Here is a 23,603-nt window from a genome sequence, read left to right on the forward strand (position 1 = left end):
GATGGTTAATAATAAGATCAACGTTATGTCTTTCTCACGTGTTTGATCTTTCCTGCCCGCTACCCTGTTAATCTGTTACATGTGGAAACATTTGTATACGATTTTCTTGCATTCACAACGCCAAGTTTGCACCCGGTGGCCAACATTGGAACTATTTTTTTTTCCAGCGTAAATCTGTTCCGCATTAACGCATTAGAATATCTACTAAGTTTTGCTACCATATGGTAATTCCCACACTGGGCCTCTATGACTATCTGCATTTTAATTACAACTAAATAGTACACAGAGTTACGTTTTCGCTGATTTAAAGCCAACGTTGTAGAGAATTTTCTGACGTACGCAAGTAATTTTTATGGCTTATAGTTGCTGAACTATGACACCGCCTTTTTTGTTAATGGAACTATATACTTCGTTTGTGTCATTGGACAGGGCCTACGAAGAAGACGTTAACAACTCAATATGTATGGAGCCTGATCAAGCAGCAACAAGATCAGCGCAGCCATTAGCAGAAGAGGTCACACTAACGTCGTTCCTACAGTACCAAATGTGAGCAAACTCGTATCAAGGATCCAAAATCTTGATCTCCAGCGTAAAGCGATTCCCGACAGACAGTGCTGCATGTTGAATTTCATGCTGAGTTATTGCACCACGGACACCTGTTAGACGGCATTTCATGTCCTCTGCTCTGGAATCGTCGGTGTTTCCTTGTAGGCTGTTTATTTAAATTCTTCTATAATTCTCCCAGGCTTCCCTGGGACACTCCCAAAGATACCCTCGCTGTAGAGGACCATATACCAGGTTCTATTACTTAAAAAGTCTTTATGTCACTCCCATATCTGGGAACTCAAGACGTATGCTTGGATCTTTGTCAACAGTCTACGGTGGGGCATAGTGTCTAATGCTTTCCGAAAATCTAGGAATATGAAATCTGCCTGTTATCCTCCATCCATGGTTTGAAGGATATCACATAAGAAAATGGAAACGCTGACAGTACAGGCCGACACCAGTACGAGGGCTCTCTAGGTCTTTCACAGTAATCACTCAACATATGACGCTATTCACGCCCCTTAGATAACGCTCGAGGCCTGGTAATAATATTAAACGCGAACAAGACTAGTGCATGCAGGTTGCCGTTTTACCTGTCACATAGAAATGCAACTCTAATCATTTATATACCCGCCGGCAGGGTGCACATGAACCGAATTACATTGACATCTGACGATGTCTTCTGCGCTGTTCACTTCTCTCGTCGGACACTGTATATGTACCAGTTGTCACTATAAACTGAACTTGGATTACCTGCGGTTAAAAACTATCGATTTCAGAGTAAGTAAAAATTGGAAAAATACTACTTACTGGGTGTCTCAAACGTGTTGGGTCAAGCTGAAACAGGCGATAATGGGTGCACAACCGATTATATTGGCACAGAGAATCAGTGGTGGGAAATGTATATTTATTGTGTTATGGACATACACAGCCTACACTTCATAACAACAACATAGCTCATAATAACTGTTGGAAGTGACGAGCGCCAGTGTCAATGCATGCATGGCAAAAGCGCATGAGGTTCTGCTACACTCTCAAAGGTCGCTGGTGTCTGTCGTATCAAGCAGCTTGGGTCCTAGCAAGCAGGTCTTCATCCATTTCTACGGGAGATTCATCTTGAAATATCACCAGAGGAAAAATTCCAGAGGTATGGGATCTGGCTGTCGAGGTGGCTGTGAGACAGAACCTCTCAATCCAACGATGAAGATTATGTTGTTCAGGTGCTCTCAGACATTAACAGTGAAGCGGGCTGGTGCACCATAGTGTTGAAACCACAACCTTTCGTGGACAATAAGGGACACAGTCTCCAAGTGGCAGCACATCTCGCTGGAACACGCCATAACGCCGACCACTCAAATGGGGAGGCAGAAAATAAGGTCCTAGTAGCAATTCTTGGACAATGCCCCATCATACGTAGACAGAGAATCGTTGCTGGTAGCCACCGATGTGGGTGACCATTCAAATGGGGAGGCAGAAAATACGGCCCTATTAGCAATTATTGGGCAATGCCCATCATACGTTGACAGAGAATCGTTGCTGGTAGTCACCGATGTGGGAGGAGTGGGGATTGTCCTCGCTTCAGACACGATTGTTGCAGTCGTTAAGAACACCATCAAGAATGAATAAGGCCACATCTGTGAGCAATAGAAACTGTACGAAGCTCGGCCCTATTGCACTGCAGTGGCTAATCCATTGACAGAACTAAATACAGGGATCAAAATCCGTTTGTCCCAGTGTTTGCACAAATTCTTTATGATAGGGGTGTAGCATCTGTTCCACCAATACACTCCACATTGGCCGGCCGAGATGGCCGAGCGGTTCTAGGCGCTTCAGTCTGGAACCGCGCGACCGCTACGGTCGCATGTTTGAGTCCTGCCTCCGACATGGATGTGTGTGATGTCCTTAGGTTAGTTAGGTTTAATTAGTTCTAAGTTCTAGGTGTCTGATGACCTTAGCTGTTCAGTCCAATAGTGCTCAGAGCCATTTGAACCAACTCCACGTTGCATTCTCCATAACGTGTGCTTCACGGACAAGTACATGGCCGCTTGTTGGTTGTGGTCGGCCACACGATGCAACACCATCGCCTGTGCTTGGACATGTCTTTGGAAGGAACCTTGGGTGGGGTTGACGACCCCACCTCTCGTAAGCTGACATCCACGGAGATGATTAGGATGATGCCTGTTGGGAAAGCGCTCTCTATACATTCACGCTGATTTGAGGGCACCATATCCTGCTGCACCGTACATTAAATGCATGTCTGCCAACTCTCGTGATCGGTAACGTTCCATCTTTGACTCGTAAGTAACACATCTCACCATGGGCACATCACCAGCTGTCTGATGCAATGAACAACAGCGTGCGGTACAACTTACTGCGCCTGTGCGATGCCAGCGGTCATCACGTGACACAAGTGCTATGAGTTGTTTACATTATGCCTGGTGGTCAGGGTTGTGCGCTGTTTATCAACTAGTACCAGTTCCAGTGCACAAAAAACACCTGGGATCCTGAAACCGCGTGACCGCTACGGTCTCAGGTTCGAATCCTGCCTCGGGCATGGATGTGTGTGATGTCTTTAGGTTAGTTATGTTTAAGTAGTTCCAAGTTCTAGGGCACTGATGACCTCAGATGTTAAGTCCCATAGTGCTCAGAGCTATTTTGAACCACCTGGCATCTTAAAGAGAATGTGGCAGAACAAAAAGTGCCATTGCAATACGTACATTGAGACTGGCGGTCGTCCCTTGAAATTAATACAATGTGCTACCTTGGTGTTATGAGGTGTACCTGTGCATGTCTATAACACAATAAATATGCACTTCCGACTACTGGTTCCCTATCTCAATATAATCGGTGGTGGTTTACAGCAAGAAAGGAAGAATGAATTGATTGTTGGTATTCGTAACGATCATCCTCCTTTACCTCCTCTGCATTACTTCAGATGACGTGTCACTGAGCACATTGGTTCTGTGCATGCAGAACACGTGAGGCGCCCAGTTGTTGCCACTGCCCTGTGTGGAATACGGAGGTTCTGTTATAGTTCACTAACCTGCTGTCTTCAAGTTGATGTCCCCAGCACAGAAAACAGCACGCAGCTCGTAGGATCTGTATCTTGAGGCTAAAACTGACTTTTAGACAGGTTCTGTTCTGAAATAATGTATCACTTCTTTGGGATGCCACTCGCGTATTTTAATATAACCACACGAGTAGAGTACATGATCTTAATACAACACCTTCCGATACAGCAAAGTACATGATCAAACACAATGTTTACGAAAATGTATCTTAACACTATTTGTGGCACGTGCCTGTGCCTCATGACTACCGGAGTGAATCTTTTAATACTGAATACTGGCAAACACATCCTGCCACACACAACATGTCTGTTCTTCTCAACTGCCTAACCCATAGCGACGAACAGCCCGAAACACTTCGCGCGCCATACCAGAAAAGACGTGACCCGAACGCTTCCGAAGTGCTTCGTCTGCAATATCGTCAGTCTTTTGTTTTTGATTCAAATTGTTTTTAATACTTCTAAAATGACTTATTGATAGCTGTTGAGAGATATATACTAAAAAGTGAGGTCATTCCAATGAGTAGCTTAATAATAATAACTATAACGTTTTGGCGCCCTTGCTCCGAACAGAGTATCCAATCACAGAGCAGTAGCATTATGTAGGCGGTCTTTCTCACGGGAATGGTACCGAATCTAACATCTGTCACAGGTACGTCACACCACATTTCGTCGTCTATATACGAGGTACATTCACGTTCTGAGGCCTCAGATTTTTTTTCTAATTAACTACTCACCCGAAATCGATGAAAGTGGCGTTACTTCTCGACGTAATCGCCCTGCAGAAGTACACATTTTTCACAACGCTGACGCCATGATTCCATGGCAGCGGCGAAGGCTTCTTTAGGAGTCTGTTTTGACCACTGGAAAATCGCTGACGCAATAGCAGCACGGCTGGTGAATGTGCGGCTACGGAGAGTGTCTTTCATTGTTGGAAAAAGCCAAAAGTCACTAGGAGCCAGGTCAGGTGAGTAGGGAGCATGAGGAAACACTTCAAAGTTATTATCACGAAGAAACTGTTGCGTAACGTTAGCTCGATGTGCGGGTGCGTTGTCTTGGTGAAACAGCACAGGCGCAGCCCTTCCAGAACGTTTTTGTTGCAGTGCAGGAAGGAATTTGTTCTTCAAAACATTTTCGTAGGATGCACCTGTTACCGTAGTGCCCTCTGAAACGCAATGGGCAAGGATTACGCCCTTTCTGTCCCAGAACATGGACACCATCATTTTTTCAGCACTGGCGGTTACCCGAAATTTTTTTGGTGGCGGTGAATCTGTGTGCTTCCATTGAGCTGACTGGCGCTTTGTTTCTGGATTGAAAAATGGCATCCACGTCTCACCCATTGTACAACCGACGAAAAGAAAGTCCCATTCATGCTGTCGTTGCGCGTCAACATTGCTTGGCAACATGCCACACAGGCAGCCATGTGGTCGTTCGTCAGCATTCGTGGCACCCACCTGGATGACACTTTTCGCATTTTCAGGTCGTCATGCAGGATTGTGTGCACAGAACCCACAGAAATGCCAATTCTGGAGGCGATCTGTTCAACAGTTATTCGGCGATCCCCCAAAACAATTCTCTCCACTTTCTCGATCATGTCGTCAGACCGGCTTGTGCGAGCCCGAGGTTGTTTCAGTTTGTTGTCACACGATGTTCTGCCTTCATTAGACTGTTGCACCCACGAACGCACTTTCGACACATCCATAACTCCATCACCACATGTCTCCTTCAACTGTCGATGAATTTCGATTGCTTTCACGCCACGCAAATTCAGAAAACGAATGATTGCACGCTGTTCAAGTAAGGAAAACGTCGCCATTTTAAGTATTTAAAACAGTTCTCATTCTCGCCGCTGGCGGTAAAATTGCATCTTCCGTAGGTGCTGCCATCTCTAGGATGTATTGGCAATGAACGCGGCCTCATTTTAAAACAATGCGCATGTTTCTATCTCTTTCCAGTCCGGAGAAAAAAGATCGGAGGCCTTAGAACTTGAATGCACCTCGTACTTCTTACATCTCCACTGCTCTGGGAACAACTTCTTGGAGACTAATATGATGGCTGACTAAGCCAGAAATATTACAGGGTCCTGTTTCGATTTGATGCAAAAGGTTTGAGATGCCATGTATAATGTACTGTTGCACCGTACGGTAGAGAAGAATGACGAGCGATCGGTCTGTTTGTTTTCGCAGGCAAAGTTCCGCAGGATGGTGGAGGAGAACAAGCAGCTGGCGGCGCGCATCGACGGCGACCTGGCGGTGGCCCACGAGGAGGTGGCGGCGGTGCGCGGCGAGCTGCACGACGCGTCGCGCCGCCTGGACGAGCACCTGGCCAAGGTGGCCGCCGGCGCCGGCGCCGACCCGAGCGCAGCCGAGGACAAGCCGGCAGCGGCCGAAGAGCCCGCCGGCATCCGGCCGCCCTCGCCCATCGCCGGAGCCGCCGGCGACGCCTCGGCGACCGGCGGCGTCGGCGTCGGGGCGGCGTCCGCCTCTACAGGCGCGACTTCTGCTGCCGCCACCGCCGCGTCAGGTACGGCCGTTACCAACGTAGTTGCACTTACGGGTCGCCCAACGATACTCGCATTCGAACGACTTCGATATTACCTGGCATACCGCAGAGCTCCCTAGAGTACCGAGTGAACAGTGAATTTAGTTTCAAATTATTTTTTCTTAAAGAATTTACTTTATGTACTGGCGATTCATCAAGAACATTGGCACATTTAATCACACTAGGTGAGCGTGGAAGTAGCTGCTAGGAAGTAACTGATGGAAAATTACTTCTAACAAATGTGAATTTATTCCTAAAAGTGTATTCAAAACAGATTTAAAATTACAAGCAGAAAAGCACACTCGAAAAATCAAGTCACAATTTAACAAATGTGAATTTTATTCCTAAAGGCGTTTTTCGAAATAGATTTAAAATTATAAGCAGAAAAGCACCTTCGAAATATCAAATTATAGTTTTATTTAGAGGCAAGAACAATATTAACAATAGGAGCCTTCGGGCTGAGAACACGGCTGTCGTCATGACCGCTCACAACAACCTCTGAAAGAGTACACTGGTGCAAATCTGCAACACACTAGATTAATTTAAACAAAAAAAATTTAACAACTCACACAGACATGTAAACTAAGAGGAATGGTAATGATACAACCCTCAAATTATTTGCCACTGAAAGTGCAAATTTTTAAGGAGTCTTACGGCGGAACTGTGGCAATCTTATAACCTAAAATGACTATTAGAATAAAACCCATAAAATGTACAACATCTCTACATTACACATATACCACCTCGCAAGATGATAGGCAAGATAGAAACATATTTCAAGAATTCGGCCTTTAACCAATAAATTCGTTAACACCGAACCCGACGAGCACCTGGCCACCTTGGCCAGGTGCTCGTCCAGGCGGCGCGACGCGTCGTGCAGCTCGCCGCGCACCGCCGCCACCTCCTCGTGGGCCACCGCCAGGTCGCCGTCGATGCGCGCCGCCAGCTGCTTGTTCTCCTCCACCATCCTGCGGAACTTTGCCTGCGAAAACAAACAGACCGATCGCTCGTCATTCTTCTCTACCGTACGGTGCAACAGTACATTATACATGGCATCTCAAACCTTTTGCATCAAATCGAAACAGGACCCTGTAATATTTCTGGCTTAGTCAGCCATCATATTAGTCTCCAAGAAGTTGTTCCCAGAGCAGTGGAGATGTAAGAAGTACGAGGTGCATTCAAGTTCTAAGGCCTCCGATCTTTTTTCTCCGACACAGGCCCCTATTAACGTAAGACAGATCGACAGACAGACAGACACTAACTGCGTAACAAATGCGGACGAGCAAGCTGGTGACAAGAGACTGTCCAAGAAAACAAGTAGAATTTAACATCTAAATGACGCAACATATCTCCAGTCACTTAACTTCTAATAAGCTGCTATTTCTGGCGAAGACCTGGCCCAGCACCCCCAAAACGCTCTCCCGAACCGTCCGCTGCCAGACGCTTAAAAGGACGCAGGAAGGCGCGCCGATCTCCCGTCTCTCGGCGTCGCAGTTCGCCCCTGCCTGACCGATGTTGTGGGTTGACTCCTGTTGCTCACGTGTTGGCCGCGAAGCGACTACGCCTTGCTATACGGCGTGGCCCTTGGACTCACGTGGCGACCTCACACACGTCGTCGTTCCAGTCGGACAAGTCATCCTGCGTCCCACTGCGCGACTGACCAACCGATCGATCCAACCGCCAATGCCCATTGCTGAGCGAACTCTAACAGACTGGGGGCCTAACACATACTAGCACTGCGGCCGACAGACAGACTGCCCCACATCGAACCGACTGACCAGACTCGCCGAGACTGACAGACTGCCCTGGCAGACTAACCACCGCGAAGTTTTTTTTTATTTCTTTATCGATTTTCAATTCCCCCCAAAGGGGGCGGGCAGACAGCAGCTTAGTACGGTGCTCTACAGCCTACAGGTTTTTTTTAAAAAACGGAAGATGAAAGGAAACAAGAAAAACAGGCGATAAAACGGTGACTTAAAGTGTAAAATGACGGAAAAATGCGGAAAGTTAAAACAGAAAGCAAACGGACTGGCAATGTTAAAAAATACACAGGAATTAGACAAGTAACATAGTAGACAGACAATTAAAAAACATGGCGACAGTCTGGCTTCTGTTCGCAAGAGATAAAAAATCACACCCAGCGCAACACTTCCCAAAAGACACAACACGGAACACTCACTGTAAAACGCTCACTGTAAAACACTGCACGTAAATGGCGGCACAAAGATGACACTCCCGAGCCAAAGGCAGAGGGGGGAGGGGTGGACCTGGAGGAGGGGGAAAAACAAGGATGGAGGAGAGGAAAAAACGAAATGGGGGGGGGGAATTCAAGGAGGGAGAGGACTCATAAGGGGGGAGAGGGGCACGGCAGACGCGAGAGGGAATGAGAAGCAGAGCAGGGAAATGCAAAAGGACTCAGGGGAGAGAAGGGGGCAGAGAGAAAGGAGGTGGGGAAAAAGAGGATGGAAGGGGGGAGAGGGAGCACAGGAAAAGCACAGAGGAAAGGAGGGGCAGTGAGGATCAGAGTTGATAGGAGGGATAAATGGAGGGAGAGAGGGCATCGTCTGGGAGGGGGAGTTGATGGAAGCCACCTTGGGAAAGGAGGTGAAGGGTGTAGAGATGGAGGGTAGGGAGGACACAACAGTGAAGACGTGGCAGGGGGCAGGGATGGGAGAGGAGAGGAGCAACCAGAGGGTGAGGAGCATCAAGGTGGCGGGAGGTGCAGAGGATGCGGATATGTTCGAGGAATAGGAGCAGATGGGGGAAAGGAATGAGGTCATAGAGGATCCGCGTGATGGGACGGGATGCGTATACGGAACGCGAGGCGTAGTGCATGGCGCTCAAGGATCTGAAGGGACTTATAGAATTTGGGGGCACCGGCGAGATCATAGCGCCCCTTAAATGCACTTGAACAGGCAACTTTACCCCTTTCCCACCAGAGGGACACACCAAAGCTGCGATTGCCACAGCGGCGCCACTGTCAGAATCGGAAGGCGACTACTTGACACAACGGGCTGCAACACGCTCTTCAAAACAACAATTTTTCCACGGCTCACTGTTGGTCTAACAATAACTAGACGTAGCTTCCTGCACAGAGTGGCAGGCAGGGAGCCGAAAAGTGGTCAAAAAGCTTACAAAGGGCTGTCCCCAAAGCTCCATTTGTGGAACCTCCTTTTTGGAAAATCCCAGTCGAGCCCCTCCTACGTCTCACAGAGGAGGACTCACAGACCGACAGGGTCGTGGCGAATGCCTACGACCTGTCATGCTGGTTTCTGCAGACAGCTGGTCAGCACTAGACAGCAACGCTAGTAATACCCTGAAGGCTAAACAAATTTGTTGCAACACAAGTCAGAATATGTAACTTCAGTGTGGTTGATTATTGTATGAAGGTAGATCAACATGTTTCCGTTCGAAGGCTATACAGTGAGGCAAAATCGTTGTGGGCATCATCCTACCGACGCGCCGACCAGAGTGGCCGAGCGGTTCTAGGCGCTACAGTCTGGAACCGCGCGACAGCTACGGTCGCAGGTTCGAATCCTGCCTCGGGCATGGATGTGTGTGATGTCCTTAGGTTAGTTAGGTTTAAGTAGTTCTAAGTTCTAGGGGTCTGATGACCTCAGCAGTTAAGTCCCGTTGTGCTCAGGGCCATTTTTTGAACCTACCGACGCATCAAGGTAAAGATACCGATTTGATAAAACACCATGTGCAGCTCCATGAAGAAGTCCGTGACAACCTGCTCCACATCATCGCCAGACAGGAATCTTTGGCGCTTCACGGCCTTTGATAAGGGATCCAAGGAGTGAAATCGCAAAGTGAGTGATCAGGACGGTGTCGGGTGATCGACTGTCTTCCGCTTGAGTTGACGTAACTTTTACGTTACGACATTTGCGTTATGGGGACGTGCGTTATCATGAAGCAGCGCACCCCTTGGCGCACAATTCGACAACGGTGGTTTTCGATAGGCATCCTGACCCATACACATTCTCCACTTTCCGATGGTAGTCTACTGGTGTTTGTCTTTCGCCAACCGAGAAACGAATAACAGCACATTGGTCCCGTTTGAACGCATTTGATGAAAACGCCACCAAAGTTCATGTTTCCGCATTTACCGCAGGCAGGTCGAAATAGCCCTTGCTCTTAGTCCCTTATGCTCCGCATATTTCAGTGAACTATATTACTGGCCAACGGAAAAATATAACCTTACCGACAGATTATTATCAGCCTTATATGCCATTGTCAATAAAATTCTTCAGGGTATGTGACCGCAAGGTCAATATATAAACTTCTATACTGTTTCAAATAGCCTTCGTGAGGTTGTTGTGCAGTCAGTACAGTGTTCTGATGAAGGCCATTTACAGTACTGGCTGAAACATTCGAGAATTTTAAACATTGACCATGTGATGACATACCCTGAAGAATTGTCAGTGGCAACGACTGCGGAAGCCTACAGTTACATTGTGTATCATTCGTAGCCTGTTATTGTCTCACAGTTCTTCCATTTTCTTATTTACAAATTTATCGCCAGAGGGGAAAATTTAAATCAAACATGAATGCAAACATCATTTCTACATTAAAAGCTAGAAAAGGACGCAATAATCCTACCATTGTCGATGTTTCGACTGAATAGAACGAAGCGTGTATCGTAACGAAGAAACGCACTTCAGCTGTTGCATACAGAATACCAGTATAAACGAATTACTGATAGAGCAGTTACTGATATCATGTACACGAATAGCAAACTTGAAAGACTTTGTATTGAAAGTATTAGTGGATTGAAGACGTGAGAGCATTTTATATACGGGGGACCCAGAAGTCCGTTAACATTCGAAAATTTAGTGCTTCACGGAATAGTGTAGGTAGAAAGGTAAAAGTTGACAGACGTATTTGCAGTGACATGGGCTTTTATTGAAACGAAACGAAGTACACAAAATGACCTTCAAATGTCGCTTCATCTGATACGAGGCAATAATTAGCACAACTACTGTTTTTTAGCAAAAACTTTTATTTCTAACAAATCCTCAACATGTCGGCCGTGATTCATCAACCTTACCTGTAGCCGAGGCACAATGTTGTGGACAGCACTGTGCAGCATATCGATAGGTGTGGCGAGAAACTGCCGTCCTGTTGTCTTTTAGCAATTTTAATAAGATCGGACATCACATCGCAGAAGACAGGTAAATCTGCGACCAATAAACACATGAATTGAGGCCTGGGGACATGGGAGGCTGAGCATGATGCATGTAGCGGCTCAGCACGCAATCCACACCAAACGATGTCCGGAAGAGGTCTTTCACACCTGTAGCTATAGCGGATGGAGCGCCATCCTGCATAAAAGTTCAAATGGCTCTGAGCACTATGGGACTTAACATCTGTTATCAGTGCCCTAGAACTTAGAACTACTTGAACCTAACTAACCTACGGACATCACACACATCCATGCCCGAGGCAGGATTCGAACCTGCGACCATAGCAGTCGCGCGGTGCCGGACTGAAGCGCCTGGAACGGCTTGGCCACAGCGGCCGTCCTCTGCATAAAAGTCGTACTTTGGGAAGTGCGTACGGTACCTTGGCGTACGTTCGAGGCGTTGTGAGCGTTTTAAAGGTACCACCAGTAATCAAGCTCCACTTCTTCCCCTTCGGCGAAGACATAGTCGGCGGTCATTCACTTGTACCATGTAAGCGCGTGATATTTTTCGGGGGCAAAGTAAGAGTCATCCGGACACAAGAGCGTGCAAGATTGAATCACGACAAGTGTGACACGGAGGTAATAAGCTAAGATCTTCTGTGTCAGCCGCCAACCGCCGGATGACGACACGCACGTGAAGCGATGTTCATCGGTGTCTAGGAAACGACAGTCATGGCAAAGGTGGGAGTCTAGTCTGTTAATCCGATAGCGTGGAGCCGGTGCCTCGTCGTATATCTTTTATTGGCAACTCGATACGTCGCGTGCACGGTGGCTGGCAGAATGTGATGGTATATCGTTTTCCACACTCGCAGCCAATGAACAGTGGGTGCTTGAATTCTGGCACCTTACGCAGAACCGCCAGTGGAAGGGTCGTGCAAAAGTCTTTCGGCGGGTGTACTGCGGAGAGATCCGAGATCAAACAGCCGTATTCGAGAATGAATTTCGTTACATGGGAGAGCTGTGTCGCGACATGCGCCACCGACAAAGGCGGGATATGAGAGACCGGCATCAGGACGTCCAACAAACGACCACTGAGGGAGGGCTAGTGACTGCATCCATCGTTTTCAGAAGCTGCTCAATAGAGAGCAACGGATGTTAATCAGTCCGAGCCCTCCATGGCACAGGGGGAGAGTAGACTGTCATAACGTACTTTAAATACGTGTCTTCAGAGCAGGTAATAACCGAATTCCTCCTAAAGTCTGCGAATTGTCACTGCCGATAGAGGGAGGACATGTGCCACGCGATTTCACTTCTGGTGCCAAGTAGAGACTCAAGTATTGCACACACGGAAGCTGGTTCGAGGCCCGGAACAGCTTCTGGCGCGTCATCACATGTACGATCCGTAGTGACCGTCGACAGTTGCCCTCGGCCGTTCCGCGCACACTCTCCTTAAACATGACTCCCAAATATCTCAGGTCAGTAACTGGTGGGACGGGAGCTACATTACATTTACAAAAATGTTTTGCTACGGTCGCAGGTTCGAATCCTGTCTCGGGCGTGGATGTGTGTGATGTCCTTAGGTTAGTTAGGTTTACGTAGTCCTAACTTCTAGGGGACTGATGACATCACCAGAAGATTATGACCACTGCCACACTCGATATTGAATGCCACATGATGACGGATCATTCTAGCGATTAGACGTGCCGCAAACGCAGAAACTCGGTGACATAAGCGACTTCTACAGAGGGCAGATTGTTATAGCACGGCTCCTGGAAACGACCATCTAGGGAGCAGCGAAGCTGTTCGTTCGTTCGATAGCTACTGTCGTTAGCATCCATGAAAAGCTACTGAACGACGGCGAAACCAGGAATAGACGGCGAAATGTTGAGCATCCACGCTGCATCACAAAAAGTAGAGGTCGAATGTTTCCCTCTCTGTACGTTTGTTAACTATTTTAATTTTACTTCAACTGGAAACCGAGAGTTATTCCAAAACAATTAACAAAGTACAATGGAACAATGGTTATGACACAGAAGAGTGGTTCAGTTCCCGTCTCGGCCATCCAGATAAATGTTTCGTTGGCGCCTTAGATAAGGCAAATTCCGGGACGGTTCCTGTGGTTGTTTTTTTTTCCACCTGAGATAGACCTCAATCTCTAATGATATTGTAGCAAATAACTTTTACCTCTTTTACCCTTCTAAATGCTCGAAATTCCACACTTCTACGAAATCCTCTTTCTTCAAGTTCGTGAGGATTTTTTATTGCAAGTAGAAGAAGAATTTGCTCGGCCGTTCATACACTACTGATACAACAGTGATGAAATGTACTACAGGACAATAATTATTGGTCACTGATAAATACAGGACGAGCGCAACCGACGTCGAACAATGTAGCTTTGATGTGGTGCTGCTTTGTCAATTGGTCGCTGACTTGCCTTACGATATCGGCAGTTTGTCGATGGGTACACCACTGGACTTCGAGCTTTTCGTTGCACATTCGTTATTTTGTTATGTTAATGTGATATGTTAATTAACTTCTGTCATTTGTTTCGTTCTTCAAGTCAGATACGATACGCGTGTAATTAAGACGCTCAGGATGAAATGGGCGTATTTAGACTGGGGTTCATACAACAACCTGTGCAGTCCACACGTATTGTCATTCCAAGCATGTCATAAGCCTGAGGCCGTGAAGGAAACAGGAACCTGCAAAGCTGTATGTCCTATCACCACTACATGATAGATATCGGAGTTTCCCGGACAACGGTTTGGACGCTGCTACGAAACTTACATACAGATACAGAGCTGTGTGCCAAAAGCCGACAAAACCCCATCCCAGCTGTCCATAGGCTGTGTTTTGAACTGTCATCCGAGGATGTCTCACATACCAGTTAGAACTTTCCTCAACCTGTTTACATATCTCACAGCTACTTATCCCCCCCCCCCCCCAACACTGCAGGTGTGTGTGTGGTCATTTGTGGTTGGTTGCGCCGATGAAATAGTGTGTAGCTTTCACAACGATGTCCGATGTCTCTCACGAGAACTATTTCTACGAGTAGACCACCGTGAAAGCATCAGCCAACACGTTACAGACATTGGCTGCAAGCGGTCATTGATGGAAATCAATGAGGAAAGTCGAAAATTTGTGCCGTACCGAGAATCCAACCTGGGTCTCCTGCTTACTAGACCAATGCTCCGACCACTGAGCCATCCGGACACAGTGGTCAGGGCACCACCTAGCACACCCTAGCAGACCCAAATTCTCAACTTACCCACGCATCACTAATGTAGTTCCTTATGCCCTTTATCCTCATTACTCGCGGAATTTCGCAAAGCCTGGTTTGCACTGCACTGAAGAGATCATTGGCCGTCTCGCATTTATGTGTGTGTGTGTGTGTGTGTGTGTGTGTGTGGTGTCTCTTCTTTCGAGAAAGTCCGAAAGAACACACACTATACAGGGTGGTCCATTGATAGTGACCGGCCCAAATACACTCCTGGAAATGGAAAAAAGAACACATTGACACCGGTGTGTCAGACCCACCATACTTGCTCCGGACACTGCGAGAGGGCTGTACAAGCAATGATCACACGCACGGCACAGCGCACACACCAGGAACCGCGGTGTTGGCCGTCGAATGGCGCTAGCTGCGCAGCATTTGTGCACCGCCGCCGTCATTGTCAGCCAGTTTGCCGCGGCATACGGAGCTCCATCGCAGTCTTTAACACTGGTAGCATGCCGCGACAGCGTGGACGTGAACCGTATGTGCAGATGACGGACTTTGAGCGAGATCGTATAGTGGGCATGCGGGAGGCCGGGTGGACGTACCGCCGAATTGCTCAACACGTGGGGCGTGAGGTCTCCACAGTACATCGATGTTGTCGCCAGTGGTCGGCGTAAGGTGCACGTGGCCGTCGACCTGGGACCGGACCGCAGCGACGCACGGGTGCACGCCAAGACCGTAGGATCCTATGCAGTGCCGTAGGGGACCGCACCGACACTTCCCAGCAAATTAAGGACACTGTTGCTCCTGGGGTATCGGCGAGGACCATTCGCAACCGTCTCCATGAAGCTGGGCTACGGTCCCGCACACCATTAGGCAGTCTTCCGCTCACGCCCCAACATCGTGCAGCCCGCCCCCAGTGGTGTCGCGACAGGCGTGAATGGAGGGACGAATGGAGACGTGTCGTCTTCAGCGATGAGAGTCGCTTCTGCCTTGGTGCCAATGATGGTCGTATGCGTGTTTGGCGCCGTGCAGGTGAGCGCCACAATCAGGACTGCGTACGACCGAGGCACACAGGGCCAACACCCGGCATCATGGTGTGGGGAGCGATCTCCTACACTGGCCGTACACCTCTGGTTATCGTCGAGGGGACACTGAATAGTGCACGGTATATCCAAACCGTCATCGAACCCATCGTTCTACCATTCCTAGACCGGCAAGGGAACTTGCTGTTCCAACAGGACAATGCACGTCCGCATGTATCCCGTGCCACCCAACGTGCTCTAGAACGTGTAAGTCAACTACCCTGGCCAGCAAGATCTCCGGATCTGTCCCCCATTGAGCATGTTTGGGACTGGATGAAGCGTCGTCTCACGCGGTCTGCACGTCCAGCACGAACGCTGGTCCAACTGAGGCGCCAGGTGGAAATGGTATGGCAAGCCGTTCCACAGGACTACATCCAGCATGTCTACGATCGTCTCCATAGGAGAATAGCCTGCATTGCTGCGAAAGGTGGATATACACTGTACTAGTGCCGACATTGTGCATGCTCTGTTGCCTGTGTCTATGTGCCTGTGGTTCTGTCAGTGTGATCATGTGATGTATCTGACCCCAGGAATGTGTCAATAAAGTTTCCCCTTCCTGGGACAATGAATTCACGGTGTTCTTATTTCAATTTCCAGGAGTGTATCTCACCAAATAAGCGTCAAACGAAAAACTACAAAGAACGAAATTCGTCTAGCTTGAAGGGGGAAACCAGATGGGGGTTTCTATTTTAAAAAATGCAGTTGATATCCGTTTGACCTATGGCAGCGCCATCTAGTGGGCCAACCATAGCGCCATCTGGTTTCCCCCTTCAAGCTTGACAATTTCGTTCTTTGTAGTTTTTTCGTTTGACGCTTATTTCGTGAGATATTTGGCCTTGTCACGATCAATGGACCAAAGAAAGTTCCGATCCGTCGCGAAATGGAAACCACTGGGAAATGGGAAAATCCGGTAAAGCTTTGCACAGATGTGTTGGGACAGTGTCTCTAGTATGCCCTTCGATCGTGTCGCTTCGCTCTTTTGAGTTTTGAGTGAACAGTGAGCACGTAAAGATGCGTAGGGAATAGCGTCCCCCGCCAAGTATCAGCGCCTGGTTAGAGATTTCGCCTGTTTCATGCAGCCCACATAACACAACTGTTGAACAGTTCCTTCTTCATACCAATTCTCGGCTGCACACTGCAGGGGCAGTGACGACGCCGATGCAGCGTTTCCGATGAGCAGTGTTCGGTCACCCACACTACAGTCCGTAATTGGCTCCCCTGGGTCTCATCTCTGCTCACAAGAACCGCTGGCTGAGAAGACAAAATTTTTCCACATACAGCGAGCTGCAAAACCAGTGTAGATAACTGGCAAAAGCGCAGGCAGCTGCGTTCTGTGTCGAGGATATTGGAAACTTGATGTCCGTCCCCATTAGCTGAGTGGTCAGCGCGGCGGAATGCCACGCCAAGGGGCCCGGGTTCGATTCCCGGCTGGTGCAGGAGATTTGCTCAACTCAGGGACTGGGTGTTGTGTTGTCCTCATCATCATTTCATCCCCATCTCCGATGCGCACGTCGCCCAATGCGTCGTCGAATGCAATAAGCACTAGCCCTCGGCAGCCGGACTTCCCGAGTGGGGGACTCCCGGCCCACAATGCCGTATGGTCATTTCATTTTTGGAAAGTTGTACAACACTACGACAAAACTCGAAGTTGGAGTGGCGACTATGTAGAGAAGTAGTTGGAAGGTGTGCCTAACTATTGCAAATAAAACGTTTCTGGTTTTCATTGCAGTTTCCATTTTACGACCGATCGGAACTTACTTTCTAGACTTGTGTGTGTGTGTGTGTGTGTGTGTGTGTGTGTGTGTTCGGATGGCACTTTTACTATTCTTTCAATTCTTAGCTGTGTGGAAAATTTACGATATAACCGTTGCTTCGACATTAATAAAATCTGTCGCTGCTAGTTTCTTGACTCTGTTGGTACATGCCGCATCATCTATCACAGGTGGTATTTCACATCTTCAATTTCACCGTTTGGTCCAGAGCTAAGCGTTTGCTGTAACACACACCGCAATTTGAGGTCGTCTTTTGCTCCGTTCCGTTGGGGTCCAGCGTCAACCACCTTTATAAGGCAGTGAGAAGGGAGCAGGTATCTACTACGCGCGTGGCCTGCCCCCCCGCCGAGGCGCACACGAGCGAATCAGCTCTGCGTGGCGTCTGGCTGCCGTATTTATGACTCAGTCGTCAGTTTACAGCCCCCAGCGGAGGATGGAACGTCTGCAGCGGGAAATTTAGGGCGGAGCGGCGTCACGATCCCGGCCAGCGAACGCCCCCGCGCCGCCGTATTTCCCTCAGCGGATGACGACAGCGGCGTGTGCCACAGCCAGCCGCTGCCGGCCACGACCACGGCCCTACAGGTCGTCTTCGTGCCCGGGGCGCCTATCTGCTCTGCTGCAACCGCGGTCGCGCCCTTGCCGGAAGCTGACCGTTTTGTTAGAAACACGCCGAGCAGCTTCTTATGACGACGTCTGCCTAGGAACCGAAACTTCTCTAGATTGTCGCACATATGACAAAATGGTAGATATCGAAACAGACGACAGAGGGATACAGAAACAGTTAAAATCGCTCAAAAGAGGAAAGGCCGCTGCACCTGATGGGATACCAGTTCGATTTTACACAGAGTACGCGAAGGAACTTGCCCCCCTTCTTGCAGCGGTGTACCGTACGTCTCTAGAAGAGCGTAGCGTTCCAAAGGATTCGAAAAGAGCACAGGTCATCCCCGTTTTCAAGAAGGGACGTCGAACAGATGTGCAGAACTATAGACCTATATCTCTAACATCTATCAGTTGTAGAATTTTGGAACACATGTTATGTTCGAGTATAATGACTTTTCCGGAAACTAGAAGTCTACTCTGTAGCAATCAGCATGGGTAGGACGATCGTGTGAAACCCAGATCACGCTATTCGTCCACGAGACTCAGAGGGACATAGACACGGGTTCCCAGGTTGATGTCGTGTTTCTTGACTTCCACAAGGCGTTCGATACAGTTCCCCACAGTCGTTTAATGAACAAAGTAAGAGCATATGGACTATCAGATCAATTGTGCGATTGGATTGAAGAGTTCCTAGATAACAGAAAGTCTTCCGAAGTAAGAGTGATTACAGGTGTGCCGTAGGGGAGTGTCGTAGGACCGTTCCTATTCACACTATACATAAATGACCTTGTGGATGACATCGGAAGTTCACTGAGGCTTTTTGCAGATGATGCTGTGGTGTATCGAGAGGTTTTAACAATGGAAATTGGTACTGAAATGCAGGAGGACCTGCAGCGAATTGACGCATGGTGCAGGGAATGGCAATTGAATTTCAATGTAGACAAGTGTAATGTGCTGCGAATACATAGAAAGAAAGATCCCTTACCATTTAGCTACAATATAGCAGGTCAGCAACTGGAAGCAGTTAATTCCATAAATTATCTGGGAGTACGCATTAGGAGTGATTTAAAATGGAATGATCATATAAAGTTGATCGTCGGTAAAGCAGATGCCACACTGAGATTCATTGGAAGAATCCTAAGGAAATGCAGTCCGAAAACAAAGGAAGTAGGTTACAGTACGCTTGTTCGCCCAGTGCTTGAATACTGCTCAGCAGTGTGGGATCCGTACCAGATAGGGTTGATAGAAGAGATAGAGAAGATCCAACGGAGAGCAGAGCGCTTCGTTAAAGGACCATTTAGTAATCGCGAAAGCGTTACGGAGATGGTAGATAAACCCCAGTGGAAGACTCTGCAGGAGAGACACTCACTAGCTCGGCACGGGCTTTTGTTGAAGTTTCGAGAACATACCTTCACCGAGGGGTCAAGCAGTATATTGCACCCTTCTACGTATATCTCGCGAAGAGACCATGAGGATAAAATCAGAGAGATTAGAGCCCACACAGAGGCACACCGACAATCCTTCCTTCCACGAACAATACGAGACTTGAATAGAAAGGAGAACCGGTAGAGGTACTCAAGGTTCCCTCCGCCACACCCCGTCTGGTGGCTTCCGGAGTACGGATGTAGATGCAGATGTAAAGATGTATAACTCCGAAATGTTCGTTTCGGCTGTCGTAGAAGCTTCCGCAGCGCCACGCCACGTGACATTCGCACCACGCCAGAATGCACGCCCTCTTGGCTGAGTGCGGTGCGCGAGACGAAGAACGTGACGTACTCCTCCGCAGACTTAATCGGAAACGTTTCATGGCGAGCCCCGATTAATTCTCCCCAATGCTACACGGGTAAAGAAACGGACCGTCAGCCTTGCTTTGACGCGCGAGCATCGCACAACTCCTAAAACGATAATTAATCCTTTGGCGGCTGCAGCCGTGCACCCGTCTAGCAGGGTCGAGCGAACCGTCGAGGCCGCCTAATCCTGGTACCTGTGTTAATGGTTGTCCCCAATTGAGGAGCACACAGGTGCCGCAACACGTTCAGAGTACGCGGTAGAAGGGCCGGTGGCGAGCGTAAACACATTCAGAGCACGCAGGGGCAGGTACAAAGTCGCGCTTTAGCACGTCCAGAGCAGTTAAAGGGTTAAAAGCCCTGTAGCTATCAAGTTACCCAAGGACGTTCCGAAAGTACACTCCTGGAAATGGAAAAAAGAACACATTGACACCGGTGTGTCAGACCCTCCATACTTGCTCCGGACACTGCGAGAGGGCTGTACAAGCAACGATCACACGCACGGCACAGCGGACACACCAGGAACCGCGGTGTTGGCTGTCGAATGGCGCTAGTTGCGCAGCATTTGTGCACCGCCGCCGTCAGTGTCAGCCAGTTTTCCGTGGCATACGGAGCTCCATCGCAGTCTTTAACACTGGTAGCATGCCGCGACAGCGTGGACGTGAACCGTATGCGCAGTTGACGGACTTTGAGCGAGGGCGTATAGTGGGTATGCGGGAGGCCGGGTGGACGTACCGCCGAATTGCTCAACACGTGGGGCGTGAGGTCTCCACAGTACATCGATGTTGTCGCCAGTGGTCGGCGGAAGGTGCACGTGCCCGTCGACCTGGGACCGGACCGCAGCGACGCACGGATGCACGCCAAGACCGTAGGATCCTACGCAGTGCCGTAGGGGACCGCACCGCTACTTACCAGCAAATTAGGCACACTGTTGCTCCTGGGGTATCGGTGAGGACCATTCGCAACCGTCTCCATGAAGCTGGGCTACGGTCCCGCTCACCGTCAGGCCGTCTTCCGCCCACGCCCCAACATCGTGCAGCCCGCCTCCAGTGGTGTCGCGACAGGCGTGAATGGAGGGACGAATTGAGACGTGTCGTCTTCAGCGATGAGAGTCGCTTCTGCCTTGGTGCCAATGATGGTCGTATGCGTGTTTGGCGCCGTGCAGGTGAGCGCCACAATCAGGACTGCATACGACCGAGGTACACAGGGCCAACACCCGCCATCATGGTGTGGGGAGCGATCGCCTACACTGGCCGTACACCTCTGGTAATCGTCGAGGGGACACTGAATAGTGCACGGTACATCCAAACCGTCATCGAACCCATCGTTCTACCATTCCTAGACCGGCAAGGGAACTTGCTGTTCCAACACGACAATGCACGTCCGCATGTATCCCGTGCCACCCAACGTGCTCTAGAAGGTGTAAGTCAACTACCCTGGCCAGCAAGATCTCCGGATCTGTCCCCCATTGAGCATGTTTGGGACTGGATGAAGCGTCGTCTCACGCGGTCTGCACGTCCAGCACGAACGCTGGTCCAACTGAGGCGCCAGGTGGAAATGGCATGGCAAGCCGTTCCACAGGACTACATCCAGCATCTCTACGATCGTCTCCATGGGAGAATAGCAGCCTGCATTGCTGCGAAGAGTGGATATACACTGTACTAGTGCCGACATTGTGCATGCTCTGTTGCCTGTGTCTATGTGCCTGTGGTTCTGTCAGTGTGATCATGTGATGTATCTGACCCCAGGAATGTGTCAATAAAGTTTCCTCTTCCTGGGACAATGAATTCACGGTGTTCTTATTTCAATTTCCAGGAGTGTATTTTTATCAAAAATGAAATTCCTCCAGCTGTACTTAACATTTTGTATTTACTTCGCTACTAGTTTCGACATTGCGTCAACGCCATCTTCAGGCCTGTGCAGTTTGATGAAATCAGTTGTGTGTTGCTCAGTCTAGAATTCCGCGATTAGACCAACACGTGCTCCACATGGATGGTGGGCAGTAACTAGTGTGAACTTTACACTACTTACTGCCCCGGATCCAGTTTCTGGAACAACAGCCGTTTAAAAATCACTGGAAAAACAGTTTAGATGGCGAAAATCCAAAAGGTTTACTCCTGAACACTGTTGAAGAGTTAGAAATCTTTGTGCATTTCAAAAATAGTTCGTCAATCCTGTTGAATGAACATGTAAATTACCCTAAAAAAGCTTTCTTCGAATTATTTGAAGACGTCAGTTAAACAGACTGTTTTCTGTTTTACCTTTGTTGCACTGGTATTTTCATTTTGTAAACTAAAATCTTTGTAGCTGATAGATACGTATTATCATGTTGCCACGGATTTATTAACAAAATGTTGACGTGAGTGACAACTCTACGCCTTTTTTCCAGTTTTATTATTTGACCATATGCTCTTTTATCACCAAATTTTATAAGCTTACGTAATTTGTCGACAAATACTGTCTGTGGGCTTCCGAGTATATTGTTTTGTTTTGTGAAAAAAAATAATGCTGTTTTAAACAATATGACAAGCACTCCAGTTTTGTTAATGGTTAGACGCTATTTTAGTCTCAGATTTTATGTGTTGACGTAATTTTATTTTATTGGCTTGGTAGTATTGTTTTCTTGTAAAATAGGTCTGCATTACGAGTACGAGTAGCTTTTTGCTGGTAACCTATAGTAAAAATTGTGCTGGCGCCATTTCAAGATATCATTCTGATTATCTTTGACAGCTTCGATCGACCTCAGACGTTATGGTAACATTTGGCGTCCATGATAACTATCCGTGAAACTTGCTGGCCATGACAATGACCTCTGCAGATAGCAATTTCAGGCCTGAAGAGTGCGCCTTTGTTCCACTAAGTTTCATATAGTGCAGCACCCGTTTTAAGTACTGCATAATTATCATAGATGATAATTATTTTAGATTAATTCCATGTGACAGAATGAGGCAGAGCATGCGCAAAGAGCGACCGCCGGCAACCAGACAGCACACTGGACCCCCAACCAACCGACTAAAACCAGCCATCTCCCCACAGCGAGGTGAGCTTAACTATCCGAAAATCGACCAAAGAGGAAAACCGCGGCCACGCGATGCAGAGTCGATCGCCGAGTTGTTACATCGTTACAAAGAAGCGACTGGCACCCGCGGCGCCACATATCACCAGCGAACTTCACTAATTCTCACTATATCTTCCTTTAACCTATCCTTTTCCTTTTTTTAAATTTTCTAACTTTATTGTCCGATTAAGAGATGTGACATTGCACGCTCCGATCTGTAGAACAGCATTGATTAAATAGCCGATGCTCTGAATATTTTATAGCAGTTAAATAAATGATTGCCGACAGATGGTGTTACAAGAATAAAGAGAAATAGTTTTTCAATAATCTTATTACATTACTCACTATTTGTAACAATCTGCTCCTTCCTGCATGCACTATCTTTTATAATTATTCACTTTTAGATAGATCGTATCTTCAAATGATACCTGATTATAAGGTTTACAAGATCGCTGTTCCCAAAAATGTTAACAAACATTTTGACTAGCGGTTTTGACCTCTAAGCCAGATTTGCGAGGCTCACCATTGAACAAAAATGTCATCATGCTGCAGTTCTTCTGTCATATCAGCAACTCCACAGCCATGGCGGCGCAGTAACGACGTCACGACTTCTCCTTTCAGAAGCTCTGTCTGGCGACTTCTGCATTGTCAACTAGTTGAATACTGGTCCTTGCATAATGCATTTGTGTCCTTGCGTCACAACACCTAGCTACAGAAGTAACCTACGATGCCCTACTTGTCATTTCCTTCTGTTGAGGAACTGTAGCAGAACAAAAGGTAAAGAATGCATATAAAACACCACCTC

General features: G+C 48.1%; 1 protein-coding gene across 5 annotated transcripts in view; it reads left to right on the top strand.

Moving 5' to 3' along the window:
* Nucleotides 1–23,603, top strand: part of LOC126354370 (kazrin) — a 903,527-nt gene that overhangs the window by 652,329 nt on the left and 227,595 nt on the right. For all 5 annotated transcript variants that reach the window (XM_050003952.1, XM_050003953.1, XM_050003955.1 and 2 more), the window contains exon 3: nucleotides 5,800–6,136. In XM_050003952.1, the coding sequence (XP_049859909.1) occupies nucleotides 5,800–6,136 (337 nt within the window). The remainder of the gene's footprint in view (nucleotides 1–5,799; nucleotides 6,137–23,603) is intronic.

The sequence above is a fragment of the Schistocerca gregaria genome, chromosome 3 (genome assembly GCF_023897955.1).
Source record: "Schistocerca gregaria isolate iqSchGreg1 chromosome 3, iqSchGreg1.2, whole genome shotgun sequence".
NCBI lineage: Eukaryota > Metazoa > Arthropoda > Insecta > Orthoptera > Acrididae > Schistocerca > Schistocerca gregaria.